Source organism: Typopeltis vanoorti, chromosome 5 (assembly GCF_054136105.1).
Source record: "Typopeltis vanoorti isolate ZY-2024b chromosome 5, IOZ_Tvanoo_1.0, whole genome shotgun sequence".
In the NCBI taxonomy this organism is placed as follows: domain Eukaryota; kingdom Metazoa; phylum Arthropoda; class Arachnida; order Uropygi; family Thelyphonidae; genus Typopeltis; species Typopeltis vanoorti.
The window spans coordinates 135392034-135414799 of record NC_143553.1 but is presented as its reverse complement, the minus strand read 5'-3'; the positions used below and the strand labels follow the sequence as shown (position 1 = coordinate 135414799).

Genomic DNA, 22766 nt, shown 5'->3' with positions numbered 1-22766 from the left:
TCTAGCGTGAACTTATCCTTATTAGGTTTTTCATTTGCATGCAACTTCTGCACTAACTAAATCTTAACTGTTAACTGCAGTCTTTTATGCATAACATCAATGGATTTACATGCCTATATTGAAGACTTTTCTGCATTGTTATAAATTGGTCTGCATCCTCAATTCCCTTTCTATATTAACTGTAATAAACTTAAATTCAGCAGGTCAAAAAATAGGTGGCACTTTCTGTTGCATGTGATCAGCAGTATTTTGACACATTATCTGCATCCATGTAAATCATAGTAGGCTGATCGCTTTGTGGGCTTTCTTTTAGTAAGTTCTGCATTTGCACGTGCAAATTCTGTCATTTTGTTAGTTTACAAAATGCATTAATTTGTAGTTTGTAGTAATTTGTTGAACTGATTCTTATTGGCTTCTTCTGTAGAAAACATTTCTGTTGGAATAGTTCTTCATTTGAGGAGTATTTCCTAAAACTTCTAAAATACTTGGAAGAGCTTAAGAAGATGAATAAATGTTAAACAAATTGCATTACCTATAGATATGTTGTGTATCTGAGAAACAAAAATAATTAACTGCATAAAACTTGTGGATGCACACTGAGAGTAACCATATTCTATTCCTTTTTAATAAAATATTTTTGATTTACCATTATCTTTTTTTTGTCTTTTAGATTGCACAAGTTGATCAAGAAACTATCAGAGTCACAGCTCTCAAAGCCATTTTTGACATTCTTTTGCTGTTTGGTTTAGAAATGTTTCAAACAAATAAGGAAGACTTACAGAAGACTTCGGATCTTCTTGACCTAATACCAGAAACTCCACTAAATGATAGTGATAGTGAAGATGGAGAGATCCCTTCATCACCAGATAGTAGCCAAGCATTAATATATATTCTTTCAACTCAGCTAGATAGCGAGGTAAAAGCTGAAAATAACTTCTGCTTAGTTTCATACACATCGATACAAAATTATTAAATTTATATTTTTCTTTACTAATAATTTTAAGAACAGCTATCCTTTTAGTAATTACTTATTTATTTTTTATATATCACTCCCATACACACACACACACACACACACACACACACACACACACACACACACACACACACACACACACACACACACACACACCAAGAGGCTACAAAACCTATCAAATAAATTTTGTGTGAGCCAAGAGAAAAGTAATCATTTGGTATTCTTTTTGAGGAGGTGGAGATTATAGTAATTGGGTATTACTTTATGAAGGAGATCATTGTAAAGAACCAAGGTAGATAGAATGAAAGATGAATAGCGCGTTCAGTGAGTCAGCAGTTCAACTGTAAAAGGATGTTGAGCAGATATTGCTCATGAACCACACTCGTGGCAATACCTGTAGAAAAGAGACACTGTGGAAACTGACCTATTGTTGCGTCGCTTTTTTCCTTATCACAACTATTTTAACCTTTTATGCTATATCTCCGTTATACACTCAATCGGGTAACACATGGTACCTCTGTGGGACAATGAAATTTCCTCGAGATCGAGGCAGTATCAGAGTGTCCGAGATTTACCTCTCGTAAAACGCCAAGAAATTTATTTGTTTCGCTGCGCCACTTAGCACTATTAGATTATTAATATTAACAACCAAGAGGTAATCTCAGGACAGTACTTAATGATACCTATCAACTCTGCAGACGTGGCCAAAATATACCCTTTTCTAATATCTCGCATAGGTTCGCATTAATATTTTATAAGCGGTGCATCGGATTCCAGAAATCACAGAAAGTCTTTGTTAGAATCAAAAGCAAGGTTTATTATACTCAAAAGTTGATACACATAATAACATAAATTAAAATCCCATCTTAAGGGAGTTCCAGACAAGGTATATAATATTCAAACACTACTATTACACTTATAAAATATTATACAGTAGCTTCCTAAAGTAAGAATTATATTAACCTTCGCTAATGCATTAGTCATGTACTATTATCACAATCAATCTAAAACTCCGTAGCTCTGTCAGACTACACAAGATAACATTCATATCTTTCACAATCCCTTTATACTTTTGCCAATTCTTTACTCTAACATATCCTTAACTTCAATCAATATAAAGGCAAACTTTAACACAATGACAGATAGTAAGGTTAAAATCAATATTCTTCTAAAGTGATAACAATACAATCCTATCCTATATCATTAATGTTCTTCTTCTATAACATATTAATGTGACACAAATCTTTCATTCATAATCAGTGTAACACAAACAAAGTTTACTTATCTTCCCCTTTTGGTTCTTTAGTGCTTCATAGGTTCACAGGAAACTGGCCTTTTGTGGACAGTTGGACTTGCTTCTTTTCGCGGAGAATACAGCCGCCAAGACCGTAGCTGCCTATCGGGAACCCTCTGATACCGAGGGCACTCGCACCTTACACCACCACAAGAGAGGAACACACAGGAGATCCAGGAACAAAAGGTCTTGTTTCAGGGTCGCATGACCCTTATATTTCCCTCTTTCCTTCTCGGCGATTCTCGCCCTTTTCAATGTCCAGCCAACTCGCACGTCTACTACATCATGGCGTCCATATCTCTCCCCCGCTATCACAGCACGTACGCTGACGTCACATTGTTTGCTTGGGGCGAGCCGCTTCCTCGCGTACGTCTCCGTAACCTTTAGACTTCACCCCCCCACTGTTGAATTTGTGCTTATATTCCATAATTCTTTTATACTAGTTATTTTATAAAGCTTTGGTAATGTTTTATACTTTCTATATTAATTTAATCACATTCGTGAATGGCACAAAATACATCCTTATTTATCCTTTTATAACAGAACATGCTTGATACATATATACATATTTCTTATTTTTCACTTAGAGGCAATGTACTGTATTTATCTCATTCTTTTGTTTGGAAAAGCATGTTAGATTGTGATAAGATAGGAGTTCATAAATTTCCACTCTATCACAATCTAACATAGGCCTCCCCTTTCAATAAAATTTTTTCCAAAAATTTTCTTCCTCTCAAGTGTTCCTCCTTACTGTTCAAAAAAAAGGGTGGGGGGGGGTCTCTCTTTTAATGGCATCTCATATCTTCATGTTGTGGGCTTCGTTTACTCCTGAAATAACATGTGCCCCAGTGATAGTTTGCATCTCACTTAGTGTCTTATTTTGCTCAGTTTCCTCGGATTCCTCTTTCTCACTCACTACTATCTGTGTTCCATCCCATTTCAACCCTTTAGAGGTGTTCTGTTTGTCAAAATATTGCCTTGTAAATTGGAGGCATCTAGTCCTGCTAAGTTCTTTATCAGGATGGGGACTAGGCTCTTTCATTTTCCTCCCTTTCTTCTTCCTAACTCTACCATGACTTATTCTTGGGACATTAGGCTTAAACTTGTCTACTTCTAGGCTCCCAGTGCCAATTGAATTTCCTTGTGAAGTTCGTGCTACCAAGGATACTTGATTTACACGAGAGCTTGTCTTTGTTGACAAAGTGTGCTCCATCATGCTTGAGTGGTCATCTGCTAGCTCACCTTTAGACTTTCTAATCTGGGTTTTAAGATTCCCCTTAAAAGTTTGGATTCTTGATGAGATCCATCTGTTATTATGCAATTCTGACTCAATTCCTTTGCTTATGTTTTGCCTTCTGCCAAGGAGATATACTTCTTTCCTCGCATAATCAGACTTAAAGTTGTATCTTATTAAGAAATCATTGCCCAGAATCAGCTTTATGTGTGGGAGAGAAGATCCTGACAAGACCAGAAACTCATGCCAGACACACATTCTGAACTCAGGCAGATACACTTTAAGGTTTACTGATCTAGATGCGTGAGATGCTGAGGCTGTACACCCAAATATTCTCACGGATCTTTTGAGGTAAGTGATCTTGTCCTTAGTATGGGGTTCTAACCTTTTAAAATAGTCTTCAGAAATGGAGGTTTGCGCTCCAGTGTCAAGTAGGGCATTGCAATGCTCTCCAAACACACTGGTCTTCACTATCATTTCATATGACTGCCCTCTTATTCCTTGTCCCTTCTTCCAAGTTCTATTAGCATAAGTATGAGATCTAGGTTCGTCTTCATGACCTCTATTAAAGCGTCCCCTGCCTTTAAAACAATTGCAAGCCATGTGCCCAATTCTATCGCACCTATAACATCTGGGAGGCTCTCTTCCATTTCCTTGCTCATTGACCCTGTATTTTTAGAGAAGTTTCAGGTGCACTACTTCAAACATAAGAGCAGTATTATGAGGTTGGGTGAATTTAGATAAGTATATGGACAGATGAGAAGTAATGTCTTGAGTTAAAAGGAATTCCAAGTTTTTTGGAAGCTATGGATACTATAGAAGGGTGTGATTGTCTCAGAAAAGGCTAGGTGTTTTTATTGATACTTGTGCAAAAAAAAAAAGAGAGAGAGAGAGAGAGAGGCAAAACTGTGTTTTAGAAGATTGAAAGTGACTAATGTAGGTGTTCCTCCTAATTCACTCACGCTTTTCTTTTATACATAATTAACTACCTCTCACTGACCTAGGATTATCTACAGTTTTGCTGATAACACTCTCCACTCATTTTGCTCATACAATAAACCTTGCAGTGTGCTCAAACATTTCAAGATCACCGATCTTTGCACATTCTTCAGTAAGAAAATCAAGAGAGAACACCAACTCGGGGGGGGGCATGTTTCAGAAGTCTTTAGTGCCATCCCTATTTAAATGCCCTGGAAATATTAGGTGCAACATTATGGATTTCTCCAAACCTTCTTATGGCATGTGTCCAGAAGTAGCTGATGTGGGTGAGATCTGCTGTAGATCTTGATTGGCAGAATCCATATTTGTGGCCACCAAGTAGAGGATAATTTCCAGGTGTCAAAAAATTTGACTGTTAATGACCTTTTCTATTATTATAAATAGCACTGAGTTGAGAGCAATATGTTGATGGTTTGATGGTGGACACTATTCAACTTTTTTTGGAAAGGCTATATATTGGCTTATTTTCCACGCTATGGATGGATGCCAGGTGAATATATGTGGCATAATTATTGGATACACTGTGGCTTTTGTGTCCCATTGCACAAAATTAGTCACAAGATCATCTTTAATATGAACACTGGAAACTCCTTATGCTAGCTAGTTAAACAAGGCTCCTCCTGTAGTGTCCATAAGGGAATCAGGATGAACAGCGAAAAGTCAACTACTGGCATAAATCCCAGTAAAACATCACCAGAGTTCAAGATTGGCACCATCAGCAGAAAAGAAATTGAACTAGCAAAAGAATTGGATAAGTAACAGGTCAATATAATAGGTGTTACTGAAACAAAGAAGACAAAAACGGGTGTGATTTTTTAAAGCACTGAATACAAGTTATATTCGGCCAATAAATATCACAGAAAAGAAGATGTAGCTATAGTATTCAAAACTTAAATACAAGGATAATTTTAAATAGTAGGCAATGTCAAGTTGAATGATGTGGACAAATACTAGAATGGGGAAATGGCCAATCAGACATATTTGAACCTATTGTGCTATAGAAGGTTCTTCTAAGGAAAAAATGGAGGAATTTTTCAAAGCATTAGAGAAATTGGCTGACACACAAAAAAGAAAAAGTTGGTCTTTGTTGGAGATCTAAACAGCAGAGCAGGAAATAACCAGGTATGGAATTGTTTTGGAAAAACTTCAAGAAAGAAGCAAAACTCATGGCATTAGTAAGCACCTGCTAGATATCTGTTCAGGATGCGGGCTAGTTATCACTAACACCATGTTCCAACATAAGAATGTGCACAAATTCATGCGGCGAGAATATACAAATATCAACTTTTATTATTTAGAGAAATAATAAAAGTTGATAGGGATGAGCCCATGGCCAGATCATATTTTTGGCAATAAAATCTCTCTCTTTCCAAGCAATGATTCTTTCACAGAGATATTTGTAAAACAATGAAACTACATCTAAATTAGCTAATATATCTCATCATCATCAAATTCCTGCCATGTACCCTCAAGGGGTGTACAGGATACGTTAGTACTACATGAAAAATATTACATCATTACTAATTTCCTATCTACAGTTTTCCTCCAAATCAGTCTATTACTTGTCAAGACTCCAATATTATCATTATCAGATCTTATATTTCTATCGACTAAGGCACATTGTACCGTATCGATCCACCTATATCTCGGTCTTCCTCTGGTTCGTTTTCCTCCCAAACTGGCAGAGAACACTTGTTTTGCTAATCTTTCCTCGCCCATTCTGTTTAAGTGACCATACCACCTGAGATTAGCTCTGCTAACGCATTCCTGGATACTGACAATGTCAAGTTCATTCCTAATCTCGTTTTTAATATGGTACTGCCATTGATGCCATTTGTTCATGCCTCTAATCTTTCTCAGGACTCTCATATCTGCAGTCTCTAGTCTTTGGTCAAGTGTTTTACTTCGGACTCAGCTCTCAGATCCATAAGTTAAAACTGGTTTGAACACTGTCTTGTATACAGCTAATTTAGTGTTCTGACTAATTTCTCTCTTATTCCATTGACTTCCTACCATACTAGCTTTGCTAATTCTGTTGTCTATTTCCATATTTAATTTACCATCTTCACTAAAAAATCATGCCTAAGTAGCTGAAATGTTTTACTTGTTCCACAGGTTCCCTGTTCACAACACAGTTGACATTTTCAACAATTCTACCTATTTTCATTGTCTTTGTCATTTTATTGCTGACCTTCATACCATATCTATTACAACAGTTATTCAATTTAGTCAGAGAATCTTGCAGACTTGTAGCGGATTTATTTAGAAGTATAACATTGTCCGCATAAAGCAAAGAGCTGACATTAACATCTCCAATTTTGATATCATGTTTAATACCACTTTCCTTCATAATGTGATCCATATAGATAATGAATAACAGAGGGGATAATGTACATCCTTGTCTCACACCAGATTTAACATTAAACCATCTTCCTGTACTTCCTTCAATTCTAACTACTGACTTACAACTCAAATAAAGACTAAGTATTGCTTGATATAATGCCCCATTAACACCATATAACTGTAGTGTATTGAATAGCTTCTCTCTTGGCACCTTGTCATATGCCTTTTCCAAATCGACAAAACTTAAATACAGATCTTTGTTATATTCCCTTGCTTTCTCCACTATTTGTCGTAAAGTGAAGATCTGATCCTCTATATGGCCTGAATCAGCTTGTTCTTCACCAAGCTTTTCTTCCACAATTCTTCTCAACCGTTTCTCAAGTATACTTGCATAGATCTTGCCAGGAACACTCAGTAGGGAGATACCTCTGTAATTCTCACATTCAGTTTTATTTCCCTTTTTATATATGGACACTATTAGAGCTCTACTCCAATCATCGGGAATTCGTCTCTCTGTCCAGGCCTTCTAAACTATGCAGTGCAGCCACTGTATGACTTTTATACCTCCATACTTCAGCATTTCTGGTCGGATATCATCTACTCCTGCTCTGCTGCCTTTCCACATTTCAAGCCTTTGATGGCTTTTTCTACTTCAAGTATGGATATGTATTCCTGACTGTATGCCTGTTGAGTGTTTTTTACCACTGTGCTATCACTGCTTGTTTCATTTAGCAATTTTTCGAAGTAATTACTCCATACTTCAAGGATATCTTTTTCTCCTGTTTTCATGTAACCTTTATCATCTCTAACTCCTTCTACAGCACTCTTTCCTCCATTTCTAAGCTTATTCAACAACCTCCAGCATATCTTACTACCTTCTTGATATTTATTTTTTATTTTTCCAAAGTCCTCCCATGACTTGTTTTTAGCTAGTTTTACACAATGTTTCGCTTTCTTACATTTGTTTCTGTATTCTCTAAGAGCACAAGCTGACTTATTTGCCAAGAACTTTTGATATGCTTTCTTCTTTTCCTTCACTGCCTCTTTAACTTCCTGTGTCCACCAGGTAGTTCTAATTTTTCTATCCTTGCAGACAACTTCACCACATGCCTCTCTAGCTGAATCAATCAGGGTTTTCTTCAAGGCTTGCCACTGTCTCTCCAAGGTTTGGTTCCTGTTCTCAAACTCTTTCATTTTTTCTTCAATAATCTTTGTGTATTTTAGTCTACAGTTCACATCTGAGAGCTCGTCAACTTTTATTTGCTTTAAAACTTTCTTACATGTTATTCTTTTCAATGTGAAATTCAATTTTATCCTGCTCAAGACTAAATAGTTATCGTTTCTAATTTCAAATCCTTTGTACACTCTGGTGTCTTGCACCAGGGAGAAAACATCACTATCAACAATAACATAGTCAATGAGACTTTTCTTATTCCTTGCCTCTTCTCTCCATGTGAATTTGTGCACATTTTTATGTTGGAACACGGTGTTAGTAATAACCAGTCCATGTCCTGAGCAGAAATACAACAGATATTTGCCATTATTATTAGCTTTGCTCTTTTCTCCAAATTTTCCCAAAATATTTTTGTATGTCTGACAATCATTTCCTACTCTGCTATTCAGATCTTCAACAAGGACCAACTTTTACTTTTTCATTGTATCAGTTGCTTTTTCTACTGATGGTGCAGAACATCAGTAGAATGGAAGTGACGGAGGCCATGAAGAGGATGAAGAATGGAAAAGCGGTGGGCCCCGACAGAATTCCAGTGGAGGCATGGAAGGCACTGGGGGAAGAGGGAATTGACCTGCTGTGGGACCTGTTCATGAAAGTTTGCCAACAGGAAAATATACCCGAGGAATGGAGGGAGAGTACTCTTGTTCCCATCTACAAGGGTAAAGGGGATGCACAAGACTGTAAAAATTACAGAGGAATAAAGTTGATGTCCCACACAATGAAGATCCTAGAAAGGGTTCTTGATGGTAGATTGAGGGAGGAGGTGGAGATTGCAAAGGAACAATTTGGCTTCATGCCTGGTAGATCAACAACAGATGCTATCTTTGGGTTACGACAGATGATGGAAAAATATCGAGAGAAACAAAGGGAGCTACATCTGGTATTTATTGATCTGGAGAAAGCAAAGGGAGAAGAAGGTGCCGGAGAAATATGTCAGGTTGGTGCAGGAAATGTACAGAAATGTGAAGACAAGTGTTCGGACCTGTTTGGGACAGACAGAAAGTTTTCAAGTAACAGTTGGCTTGCATCAAGGGTCAGCATTAAGTCCGTTTCTGTTTAATATTGTGATGGAGGTGGTAACAGAGGAGGTGAGAGAAGATGCACCTTGGACAATGTTGTATGCAGATGACATCTTGCTCTGTGTAGATTCAAGAGAAGAAGCGGAAACTAAACTGGAAAGATGGAGAAAAGTACTGGAAGAGAGAGGTATGAGACTGAGCAGAAGTAAGACAGAGTATATGTGTTGCGCAGTGGACGGTGGCCAGGAGACAGATCTGGAGCTGGAAGGAAATGTCATCAGGAAGGTGAGAGACTTTAGATACTTAGGTTCGACAGTGGAAGAAGATGGAGGAGGTGAGAAGGAAGTGGGATGCAGGATACAAGCAGGTTGGAGGAACTGGAGGGAGATGGCTGGAGTGTTATGTGATAAGAGGGTGTCCTATAAATTTTGCCAATCTGAAAGGCAAAATTTATAGGACAGTAGTGAGGCCAGCTATGACATATGCTATAGAAACTGTGGCCCTGAGGAAAAATAACATTAGCAGGATGGAAGTAGCAGAGATGAGAATGCTTAGGTGGATGTGCGGTGTGACCAGAAAGGATCATCTGAGAAATGACTATGTCAGGGGAACAGTGAAAGTTACGAACTTAGGAGCGAAAATACAGGAGGCAAGGTTGAGATGGTTTGGTCATGTGATGAGGAGGGAGGACGAATATGTGGGAAGAAGGGTCATGCAGATGGATGTGCAAGGAAGGCAGAAGCATGGGCGGCCAAAGAAGAGATGGAGGGAGCTGGTAGAAGAGGACTTGAAGATGAAGAACTTGGATGTGGTGACAGCCCAAGACAGGAAGGTGTGGAGGAGACTCATAAGAAACAGTGATCCCAATTAAGTGGGAGAAGCTGCAGAAGAAGAAGAAGATTGTATCAGTTGCTTTTTCTAAAGCATCAAAAAATTCCTCCACTTCTACGTTAGTAGAACCTTCTGTGGGACCATAGGCACAAATAAGTCGAATTGTCCAGTTCCTCATTCTTATATTTGCCCACGTCACTCTAATTGAGACTGTCTACCATTCAAGAAGATGAGCCTCATATTTTGTGTTGAATACTATGGCTACTCCTTCTTTTCCTTGATTGTCATTGCCTCAATATAACATTTTGTATTTATTGCTCAGAAAGATCTCACCAGTTTTTGTCTTTTTTGTTTCAGTAACCCCTATTATGTCGATCTGGTACTTATCCAATTCCTCGGCTAGCTCCATTTCTTTGCTATTCAGGCTTCTTATGTTGATAGTACCAATTTTAACTCTGGTGATGTTAAGTTGGGGTGTGTTTCAGATTTGTTCCAGTAGCTAACTTTTCGCTGTTCACCCTGGTTCCCTGCCGAAAATGACGGGCACATTGTTTAACCGGGCGACGCCCCAGCTGGCATGAAATTTTGTCATGTTGTACCATCATTTTTTTATTTTGGTTTAACCAATATGAATACAATTTGGTCAGCCAAATCCTAAATTGCTAGCCCATCCTCCTTCATTTAGTATCCAGGTAGATACCCACAGGGTGCACCACGAGAAGGTGAGGATTGGACATTAGGTCAGAAGCCCTTTTCGGCTCTCCACATTCCTTTAAAGACTATGTGGAGGTCTCCTCTCAGTTATACAACTTTGACCCTTAAGCACCCCACTTTTTGAACATTGACCATCATATCAACTTGGGGAATGTATTGTGGAGTGAATGGCATACCCAAAATTATTGCTTAGAATTGAAGTCTCTATTTCAGTGAGATTATAATTAGAAAAATTTAATACACATTTATTAGTAGTAAGAGAGTTGGTATTTTTGTGTACTCTGCTGTATAAATGTTTGAATTTCCTGGCCAGTCTATATTTACAGTCATCTACTTTTGAAACCTTCTTGGAATGCACAGAGTGCTATGACCTGTGGTCTCCCAACAGATGAATATTTACAGGACTTTAGAGGGGAGCCAACATCTATGATGCAGGTGGGGCAAAGCCTCATGGAACCTCACTTGCAGATGAAGTTGATCACTCACCCTAAAATTAAACTTAAAATAGGAACATGGAATGTTCGCACAATGTACCAAATTAAAAAACTAGGCAGATAGTCAATGAGATGAGTAAATACGGTCTTGATATTTTAGGAATTGCTGAAACAAGGTGGACAGGTTTTGGTGAGATAGGAACAACCGACAAATATTGCATATTGTATTCGGGAGATGATGTCTTTCATCATCTCCCGAATGCAATTCTATGAACAACTCCAAAAGGTGATTGATAAACACTACTTGTTAATTTTGATGGAGACATGAATACTAAAGTAGGGAAAAGAAAGACTGAGGATGAACGTGCTATAGGAAACGTTCATCCTATAGAAGCGAGTGGTGAGCTAAATGAAAATGGAGAACTTTTTACATTCTTCTGTGAATTAAATAACTTCGTTATAGGAGGTAGTATCTTTAAACATAAGGAAATTCACAAACTAACATGGATCTCCCCTAATGGAAAAACAAAAAACGAGATCGATCACATTGCAATATGTAATACTTTCAAGAGGACATTACAAGATGTAAGGGTTAAAAGAGGAGCTGATGCAGCTTCAGACCATTTTCTGCTAACAGCAATAGTTAAATTAAAGCTAGCAAGAAATTCAAAACTGAAATAGAATAAGAAAATTAAATATAACATTGATAAACTGAAGGAAAATAAAATAAAAAAGAAATTTACTAATGAACTGAAGAATAGATTCTCAGTTTTGGAAAAATCAAATGAAAATTATGAGGAAAATAAGATTGAAGCCAACTGGAAAAAATGTAAAGAAGCCTTCAATAAAACTGCAGAAGATATTTTAGGAATGACAAGTGGGAAGTCACACAAAGAAGAAGATAAAAGAGAAAATAAACAACTGCAAATCAGAAAGATTATGTGGAGAATATCAGAAGCAATACAAAAAGTACATAAGATGTTAAAGCGCTCCACCAGAAATGACAAGAGAAACTACTATCAGCTGTTGGGTTAGGATGCTTAGAGAGCAAATGATATTTGAAATCTTGGAGAAGTTTATAAAATTATAAGACAACTTGGAGGAACCTATCAGATGAATGGATGTGGGGTTAAAGATAAAAATGGTCAACTACTAACTCAAGAGCAAGAAGTCCAACAAAGATGGAAAGAGTACTTTGAAGAAGTATTAAATGTTAAACACGACTCTATAAATCCAAATATTGAATCCCCTTTCGAAGAGATGCCAAATCAATTTTAATTTCATGTAAACATGGGAGAGATCACAGTGCAAGAAATCATGGACGCAATGAAGTTCCAAAAGAATAGAAAAGCAAGTGGAAATGATAACATTAGTGCTGAACTGCTCAAAGCTGACCTAAAAACATCAGCAACTATACTGTATAAACTGTTTAATATCATATGGACATCTGAGAAGGTTCAAAGTACCTGGAAAGAATCACAAATAGTCAAAATTCCAAAAAAGGTGATCTTACAGAATGCACCAATTGGAGAGGAATCAGCCTATTGTCAGTACCATCAGAGATCTTCACTAGAATCATAATAAGCAGAACAAAAAATAGCATTGAGAAAATTCTGAGAATAGAACAAGCATGCTTTAGAAATGGAAGAAGCACAATGAGTCAAATTTTTATTTTTAGAAACATAATTGAACAGTGTTGAACTAAATTCCACTATGTAGTTTTATTGATTTTGCCAAAACTTTCAATAGCATAGACAGAGAATGTCTATGAAAAATCTTGAAAATTTATGGATTTCCTGACAAAATAATAAATATTATAAAAGATTTGTATGATGGAAGTAAAGGACAAATTCTATTAAATGGAACAACTTCCGAAAGTTTTTACATCAAAACTGGTGTTAAGCAAGGTTGTGTCATGTCTGGAACACTTTTCATCATTGTCATAGATTGGATAATGCAGCATATCCTGAAAAACCTGAAAACTGGAATAAGATGGAACATTGACACCACATTAGAAGATTTGGATTATGCTGATGACATTGTACTACTATCATCTAGATTTGAAGATTAATTTGAAGATAGATTTGAAGAAAATTAAGACACCAAAGTGAGAGGAAACTGCTAAACAAATAGGCTTACACGTCAATGAGAAGAAAACCAAAATATTAAAAATCAACAGTAAAAAGAATGACCCAATCTTTATAAATGGAAATCAAATAGAAGTGACAAACACTTTTAATTACCTCGGAGCAACTATTAACATGGAAGGTGGCCAACAAAGACATTGCAATAAGAATAAAAAAAATCTTGCTATGCATTTAAAACTTTACAGAAAATTTGAAAATCATGCAATATAAAAACAAATTTAAAGGTGCAAATTTTTAACTCAACTGTGAATCATGGAAATTAACCAAACAACAAGAAAATAAAATAGATGCCTTCCAAACAAAATGGCTTTGCAGAATTCTCAAAATTTACTGGCCAAATAAAATCTCAAAAATTGAAATTTACAACAAAACCAAAATCCAACCCATTACAATAGAGTTAAAGAAACACAGATGGACATACTGATGGTAAAAGGAAGAGGGAAAGACCCAAAAATGACATGGCACCGGATGGTAATCCAAGAATGAAACAAACTAGGAAATAACGTATGAGACAGGGTTTGTCTCATACGTTTAAATAACGTATGAGACAAAAGCAAGAGAAGCAGCACTGGACCGAAGAGGATGGCACGTTAAACTCGTGGCCTCATGCACCTTATAGGTGTAAAGAGCAATAAGTCAAACTAAGTCATATATTTGGTAATAATGAATTTGCCAGCACATTGTGTAGGTGATCTGCTTTTTGTTCAGTGGAGAACAGTTCTGATCTCTTTTGTATTTCAGCTCATAGCAAAGCAAAATTACATTTATATAAATCCTCCATGCTTTTGCAAAATGTACATTTGATTTTTAGAAAATCAGGAATTGTGGTGTTATCTCTGCAATTTTTCAGAAAAATAACTAAAGACACCCTATCATTCCTAGATTGTAATGGAGTGCCTGAAGTACATACCTTGAAGATTTTGTACAATTCCTGAATAATTGCCATCCACAAATCAAATTTTTTGTTTCTGTTAAATATCTTCCTGAAGATTCTGTCAGCCATAAAGATAGCAAAACATGTCAGAGTAACATTCAGTTAATCAATGAAAGGATTATGAGTCATACCTGATGAGAGAGTCGGGATTTGTTTGCAAAATATAAAGAATTAACCAATAGTAAACAGTGGCTACATTTGGTAGCTTAGAAAATAACTATAGTGAGGAGCTAATCCAATGAGCTGATTCATCTAGGCATAGCCAGAATTAGGACCACTGATGATGGTGGAGCAGCAAATCATCTTATACAATTTGTTATGCTTACCTGTATGTACTGCTTGTTCCATTTATATTTTGCTTGGATTTCTATGAATTTTCTTTTATTCACTGATGATCAGTTTACACATAAATTCTTTATGTATATATTACATAGTAATATATACATAAAGAATTTCTAATTGATAGACTCTTCATTAAGGCAAGTTTAGTCTAACTGATCATAGTTTGTCTTTCATAAAATCATTTGGAACCATATGATTCTTCATCATTGTTCTTTCAACTTCCAATAGTTTTTCAAAGAGCCTTGTGAAGCAGGCTTTATAAACCTAACCTAACTTTAATAAGAATGGTTGTTTATCCATGGTTAGAGAATGTGGAAGGTTATCCATAACAGGATTCCCCCCCACACACACACACACACGCCGTGTTGTCATATTTCTTTGCTTTTGTAACTTCATACATCTTCAACTGTGGCCAGCACATATGCCTTTTCTGTGTAATTAATCTGACAATTCTTAAGCTTTTTATCAAGTGCTATAATTCTCGTAGACAGGCTTATACGTTGGTTATGCATTTCTAAATCACTTAAGGAATCGAACAACGTAGATACGAATATAAATTAAATTACACTTTAATAAATATTTCCGATATTTCGGCAATGTCACGTTGCCATTTTCAAAAGGAACTTACAAAAAGCACGTGCACACAGGCACTACAACACAGTAACTGAGAATGAAGAGATGAAGCTATTGTTCTCCTAGAAGTCCTGATGGCGCCCTCTAGTGGGCTACGTAGGTGTTCTTGGCCATTGGGCTGAAGGTCTGGTGATGTATGCCTCCCAAATTTGGGGCATTCGCATACAACCAAATTTGTTGAGGTTTGGAGAATTTCTTAGGGCTGAGGCTGATTCCATAAATAGTCTTTCGAATTTGTATTTGCTATGTATTGTTGTAGCTTTCTTCCACCATATTCTGTGGCGTGTATCCAGAGCATGGTCTGCAAGACCAGAATGACTGTACTTGTGAAACCGGATGTAGTCCTTGTGTTCAGAAATTCTGATATTCGCTCTCCTGCCTGTTTGGCCAAAGTAAGACAGTTTACAACTGCACGGGACCAGGTAGGTCTAGGGGAAGTGGTTGGTCTTTGGTGGAGTGGATAAGGGATGCCAATTTTCTGTAAGGCCTGTAACAGGAGGTCAGGTCATGTTTTTTTAAAATTTTGGTAATTTATTCCGAGGTTCCTCGGATGTAAGGAATGGTAATGGATTTAGACTAATCTTTGTTGTGGAGGGGTGGGGGGGGGATGTGGTTTGTAGGTTTTAATATTTTTTGGATTTTTTTTGGGTGGGGGTAGCCATTGGCTGAGAAAGTGTTGAGGATGTGATTTAGTTCAGTGTTTAGGGCCATGTTGTTAGAACAGATTAGTTTAGCCCTGTTGTATAGTGTTTTCACCACTCCATATTGTTGTGGGGGGGGGGAATTGTTGGTGAATGTGTCTGCCTGTATGGGTGGGTTTTCTATAAACTGAGAAAACCAAGGTTCAATCAGGCTGGCGGGTGATTAGTGTGTCTAGGAAAGGGAGGCTGTTGTTTTCCTCTTTTTCCAGGGTGAACTTGATTCTGGAGTGTTGGTTGTTTAAGTGTGTTAAGAAGGAGAGGAGTGTTTCAGAGCCATGTGGCCAAATAGCGAACACATCGTCAACATAGTGAAGCCAAATGGTTGGTTTTTGTAAACCATTGAATACTCTCCTTTTGTAGTATCAGTTTTATTTATATACTTTTGTTATTTTAATTATACAAAACTTATTTTGATATTTATTTATTTTTATATATTTGATATTTATATATTTATTTTTAATCATGCATTTTTAATTATGTTGTCACTGTTATTCAAGTATGAATCATCACCATCATTAGTGGTCCTAACAGACACTTAAGCGCCCACAAGCTTCCAACTATTCTTGGACTTTGTAACTGTCATTCGAGGATAAGGTGGTTAGCCCTATGCCTCCTATTCAAGTGTGAATATTAGAAATATGCATATAGCAACAACTCATAGAGATAGTCTATTAAATGATGGTAAGGGTTGCTCTGTTATTTGCTAACTGGTAGATGTCAGATGCTGCATAAATCTCATCTTCAAAAAGAATTTTATTTATGTATTGTCAAAACTGTTTACTTGGCTTTCTTCTTCCTCTCTGTCAATTAGTTGATCTGTAGATAACTAGAGCACTGAGTAGGTGAGAATAGATATCCAACTTAGTATCCTGACTTCCTTGAAGCATGACAGCATTAAGAATGTGATCTTACCATCTTTATCGTAATATTGATCAAAGACATGGAACATCACAAGTACTTAATGTGTTGTTTATATTAATAGCGATGTTCCTTGTCTGGAAACCATATGCAGATATAGTTTGACTGGTGCGCAGATGAATTTTGGTGTTTTTGATAATGAGTTTGGATTTCCAGATATTAGTTAAGTTTTTATGAAATTGAAGAGCTTTATGATTTTTTTCATTGTGTCATTTAGTGTATTGATGCAAGACCAAGTTACTGAAAATCCTGGAGATCTTCAAGAGTCTGGTTGTTTAACTCTGTCTTTCTTTCTTTTTACATAAATTATCTAGATAGTTTTGGACATCATTAGCATATCATCGTCCATCTGCAAAGCAGATACCGCTTTGTTCTGCTGAAGAAGTATTCTGTACCCATTTCAGAATAAAGGAAGTTTTTTTTTTTTTTATCTCTTGCTCCTTATAGCAGCCTTCTAAGGCCATCCTACTTGAAAAACAGAAGAGCCATGCTTCTGTTATTCAAGAAACCTGCTTGATTTTTGATTGGAAATGGTGTTACATATGATTTAATTAAGTTTAGAAGCATTCTGTTATAGATTTTTAGTATGGGCATAGTGTGATTCCTCTAATTTTCTGGGTTGTTTAGATTGCCTTTTTTGAGGTATTGGTATTATTAGACCTTCCTTCCATTATGATGAAATATTGGTTGTTACTAGAGTCATATTGCAGATATTGAATGATCCAAATCTTCTTTTCATTGCATTATATAATATACTTTTTACCTGTCTTTGTATGGAAAATATGAACAGATGTGACACATCATTCAAATTAGTTGCACATACATGACAGATCATTTAAAATCATAACCTTAGGCAGACTCTTAGTTCTTAAACAACCAGATTAGTTGGTACATCAGTCAAATTTTCTTGACTCGTGGTGTGTAGTGTCTATTAATAAGTGTAATGAGTTCGCTTTTGTAACCTTCAAAGGACTTTTATTCTTGTTGTTTGCTCCTATTTTCAAGGATGTTTCCAACTTGTACAGAATTAGAAGAATTATGGATAAGAAGAACCTCTGAATATTTGTATTTCAAGCATTAACCTATATTTGTGAAATATTACAGATTTTGCCAATTCCTTCCAAAGTTATTCTGGTTTATTCTGCAGTGGTTTTATTATCATTCATGATACAGACATCTGGTGTGATGTTAGTGAAACTACCTTCATGTTCTGTTACAGTGATTTGACTCCAAGCACGCAATTGAGAGATTGTTTTCCAAACATTTCTAGGGAATTAAATATGGTTTCATTCATTTTATTCTGTAATTTTAGTACTCTTTTATAATTTTTTTCTTTTATTTTTCCTCTTTTAAAAAAGGCTGTTTTGTAGAATGCTAGTTTTTTTTTTTTATCTCTTCCTTGTTGTACTTTTATTTGTGAATGATAATGTGCAAAATAAATGTTTGTTTTATATTTTTATTTTATCTTGTCATTTCTCAATGTTTTTGATGCTTTCCACATTTGCCTTTTGCCAAATGTGAGCATCTTTAAATTATATTTGACGATTGATGTTGTTTTAAAGTATCACCATTACAACACTTTATTTCTTTGATGATGTCTTTTATTTTGCTAATGATGTCAACAGTAATGTCAAGTGTAATATTACCATTAATAAATATTAATAACATATGTTTTAGTGTTTTTTGCAAATTTTATTATTTGTTGAGCGATTATGTATACTCAAAATGGATTTTTGTTGATTTTTCTTGCTTCAAATTAGCTTCAGGAAGTACGAACAGTGGCTGCAGAAGGTATTGGCAAATTATTATTTACCAAAAAAGTGTATTCACCACAGTTGCTGTCTCGTCTAATATTAATGTGGTATAATCCTACTACAGAAAGTGATATTTATCTTCGCCACTTTCTTGGTGTATTTTTTCCAACGTTTGCTTGTTCTGGAAGGTAAGAAATTTGTTGCTCGAAACTATTTGAATCAAGTAATTTAGAATTTTTCGATAATAAAAGTGAAACTGATCACTATAAATAAAGAAATCATTTTTGGCATAAATACTTCATCAGCCTGTAAAAGAAATGTCAGTTTCACCGTGTTGGGATATCTGAACAACAGAAAACGAAACAAGACATTCTTGCTTGAGGCAATTTAGTGCGACTTCTAGGAAACTTTCTGTCTTGTGTTTCTCAAAAGAGTAATCTAAGACTTTTAGCTTTTCCTCTAGGTAAGAGGATTATTGTCCAGCATTTCTAAGATGTATTTCATAAATAGCAATCAGCAGAAATAGAAGCAGTAATATTTAGATTTTTTTTTTAAAAAAAGAAACAGAAATAACACAATTGAAATTTCTTTGTGTGGGTTTTACATGTTGAAAATACAACATAGTATTTCTAAATCTTAGAATAATTTCAGCAGACCGCTGATTTCAGATTCAAAGAAAGCGTACAGAATTAGAAGCTTCGATATACAACAATATTATTGCTTTATTTCTTTTGTCAAAACGGTAAACTGAAATAAGAGATTTTGAATACCGTCTGAAAGCTTTCAAAGCTATAGAAATTTAAAGTAGTTATGCAACTCAGTTCCAGGACAGGAGGGGGGGGGGAGTTGCAATAAAAAATCCTAAAAATGAGCATCAATTTTTAATCATTCCATACAGGATACCCTTACTATCATATTTTCAACGTACTGGATATTATAGTAATGTGCATCCTACAAAAAAAAAAAAAAAAAAAAACCTCTGTTGCAATTTTTAGCAAAAGAAGAAGGCGAAGAGTCTCTGATAAAATACCATTAGGTATAAATTTTTGATACTAAAAAAGATACAATATCGGAAACTGAGTAATGCAGTTTATAATCATTTGTTCTTCATAAAAAATCAAAAAAAAATTAAAAAAATCGTTCATGAAATTGAAATGTGACAATCCATATAAAGGTATTTTGCACAGAAAGAAAGCAAAATGTCATATTTATTTCACTAAATGTTATTTAAAAATATAAATATTTGACAAAATATTTTAAACGTAAACAAACATTTGAAAATTCGCGAAAAAGAATATACTGTCAGTAAAGTGGAGGAAATTAACTATTACTAAAGTATATTCATTGCAAAGGCTGATCTATGGTCATTTCAGGATTGATTATTTATTTTGGCAGTGTGAAACTTTTATTTTTGGAAAGAGACACAAGAAATAAATTGTTCAGCAAAAAAAAAAAAAAAAAAAAACGATCAAATATCCTAGTACAGTGAAGAAAATTCGAAGTAACAGAGTACATGTAAAGACAAGGGACACAAAAGTTGCTCGACCACAGTTAATCCGCTAATGGCTCTAAATCACCGTTAAGGGATTAACAGCGGAGGAGGGTAAATACTTGATAAAAGATAAAATGCCGATGAAGTTTTGATCCGTGAAAAAGTCTGGGGTAGTCTTGCTATTTCATCCACCTTGGCCGGTAGGAGGGTTAACAGACCATGCCTTGGATACCCATCACAAGATACACTGGAAAAAAAAAAGCCACCTTACTCCGCTGAATTCTGATAGGATTATATGTTGGTTACTCAACATATAAGTTGAGTAACTATTATTATTATTTTTTCAGGAAATAAAGTACACTAAAATATTAATTATAAAAACTTCAATACTTTCCTATATTTCAAGAATGGTATATGTACATGCAGGCACTAATACTGGGCAAACGAACCTGAAGAAAAGCAACCAAAGTGGCCTAAATGGTCCTCTAGGAGGTTAAATTGGGTAGTCTTGGCTGTCAAAAACTTGGTGCAATATTTCCATATTTGCTCTCTCTCTCTCCTTTTTTGTTAAAAAGAACAGGCACATTATTTATACTCTTCTGTGTGAAAAGAGTAGCTGCCATCTTCAAAGCAGTTTTGAGATCATACAGGGCATCTGCTTTGAGATAAGTGGAAGATTGTGCTATTCTTGGATCTTACCATTTAGATAAAGCAGATTCTGAAATAAGAAAGATTTCCCTTCTTAGAAACCTTCTAAAGATTGTAGTCTTTCAGTTGACAGTGCACGTTTTCTCATGAAGTCATTATTCTTCTTTCATGAAATCACTCACTGTAGCCAACTAGTGGAACATTCTGTACTTAAATCCATTATGTTTTTAAACAGAAAATTTAATTTATATGAAAATTATATAAGAAAATGTCTGTTTAATTTTAAACAAATTTTACCAGTTTGTTTAAAATTAAACAAATTGGTAAAATCAGTACTAATTTTAGAATTTACTAGTCTTTAAAGACATCCAAATCTCGCTAACCAATCTTATAAATAATCTGTCTTTGTACACAAACCATTTGCAGTAATTAGTATTGTATCTTGTGTTATTATTAAGATACACAATAGTGAACCTTTTATGTTTACTGTAGTGTAATTCTTGAAGTGAATATATGTGAACATATAGTCACTTCAGTAGTCAACTATCACTATAGAGCATTCATAGAGACTGACGATGTTTATAATGGATAGTTTTCTTTAGAATCATGCCTGCAGGCTTTGATTGGGATTTTTTGGCAGTTTATTATAATAGTGTTTGCTACAATGAGAGTTACAGAGATGGTATAAAAATGCTAATTTGCCAGTAAAGTCTCTGCTTAATGACTATGGGCATTATCTTAGTATTAACACACACATACAAAAAAAAAGAAAAAAAAAGTATTTTGCTTTACAAAAGAATTATTTATAATTACATATTTATAGGGCTGGCCAGGAGTGTTTAGAAGAGTCTTTTTTGCCAACTTTACGCACTGTATTCAATGCTCCCTCTTCCAGTCCTCTTGCTGAAGTCGATTCTCTAAATGTTGCCCGTTTCCTGATTCATCTAACTGGACCTAATCTTACATCAAAAGAAACTGTAATTGAGGTAAAGTTGCATTATCTACATACATACATACGTATTCAAAATTTAAGATTTAATTTTTCTATATACAGTAGAAATCTCAGTGGTCAGGGGAAATGTTATAACAAACATTTGTAATGGTAAGCATTGTCCATGAATTAAATATCAAATTTAGTAATTAAGTCAGTGGAACAACTGTAACGTCCCCGATTTTGTTTTTGTATTATATCACAACTTTAATCAAGCAACATTTAATTTAAACTAAGCAGATTTTTAATACTAACAGTTTATAATCAACTTGCAAAAGAAAGAATTCAGGTGAGTATAATAATTGTAATATACTCTTTTTTTTTTTTTTAATGTTTTACTGCATCTAGTACTGCATTTTTTTCTTTTTTCATAAAATTCTTGTGTTTTCTAGGGTAAGGTTCCTATTTTGTAATTTGATCTTGAAACACATTTTGTGGATTGAAGTTGTTTTTATGAGATGTTAAGTCTTAGTTTTTTCTCTGTTGATGGTATTTAAGCTTTACGTTCGTTGAAAAAATTTCATCAGATGTCATATCTATGTTCTTTAAAATGTTTACAATTTGCAATAATATTTCTTCTTTCTGTTGAATAAAAACTGATCAGTCATGTATTAGTTTTATCATCAGGTGAGGTCAGTGGAGGGAAAAAAATCTACTACTAATTAATATTCCTGTTGCATTTCATAATCTGAATTTTCCCATTGCTCCTTCAGAATACTTGCTTTTTTTTTAAACATCGAAGTCACCCCATTGCTATTATGTCTTTTCTGTATTAAATATATATATATAAATTCATTATATTCATCATATCCATGAGAGTAATCTGGTGCATAAACTTCAATTATTACATTCACGTTTAACCATCAGGAAGCCGTGTGATTAGTGTATCTAGGAAGAGAAGACAGTCATTATCTTCCTGTTCCATTGTGAAATGGATTTTAGGGTGTTGGCTATTTAAATGTACTAAAAATCACACAGCTTTCTGATGGGTCATTATAATAAATTTAGTTTAATCCTTTATCCAAGTGTAAGCAAACAAAGTTTGCGCCTGAGGCAACTTGTGGTAAAGGTGGACCAAGCCTCATCACTCCTTGTCTTAGTATCTCCCATAATGCAAAGCATATCTCT

At 35.2% G+C, this 22766-nt stretch overlaps 1 protein-coding gene across 4 annotated transcripts in view; it reads left to right on the top strand.

The window, feature by feature from the left end:
• Cap-G (Chromosome associated protein G) overlaps positions 1 to 22766 on the top strand; it is a 161725-nt gene that overhangs the window by 125866 nt on the left and 13093 nt on the right. For 3 of the 4 annotated variants that reach the window (XM_090392754.1, XM_090392752.1, XM_090392753.1), the window contains exons 13-15: positions 671 to 916; positions 18514 to 18695; positions 21471 to 21633. In XM_090392754.1, coding sequence (XP_090248880.1) covers positions 671 to 916; positions 18514 to 18695; positions 21471 to 21633 — 591 coding nt within the window. The remainder of the gene's footprint in view (positions 1 to 670; positions 917 to 18513; positions 18696 to 21470; positions 21634 to 22766) is intronic. The other variant, XM_090392755.1, reaches the window with a different exon arrangement.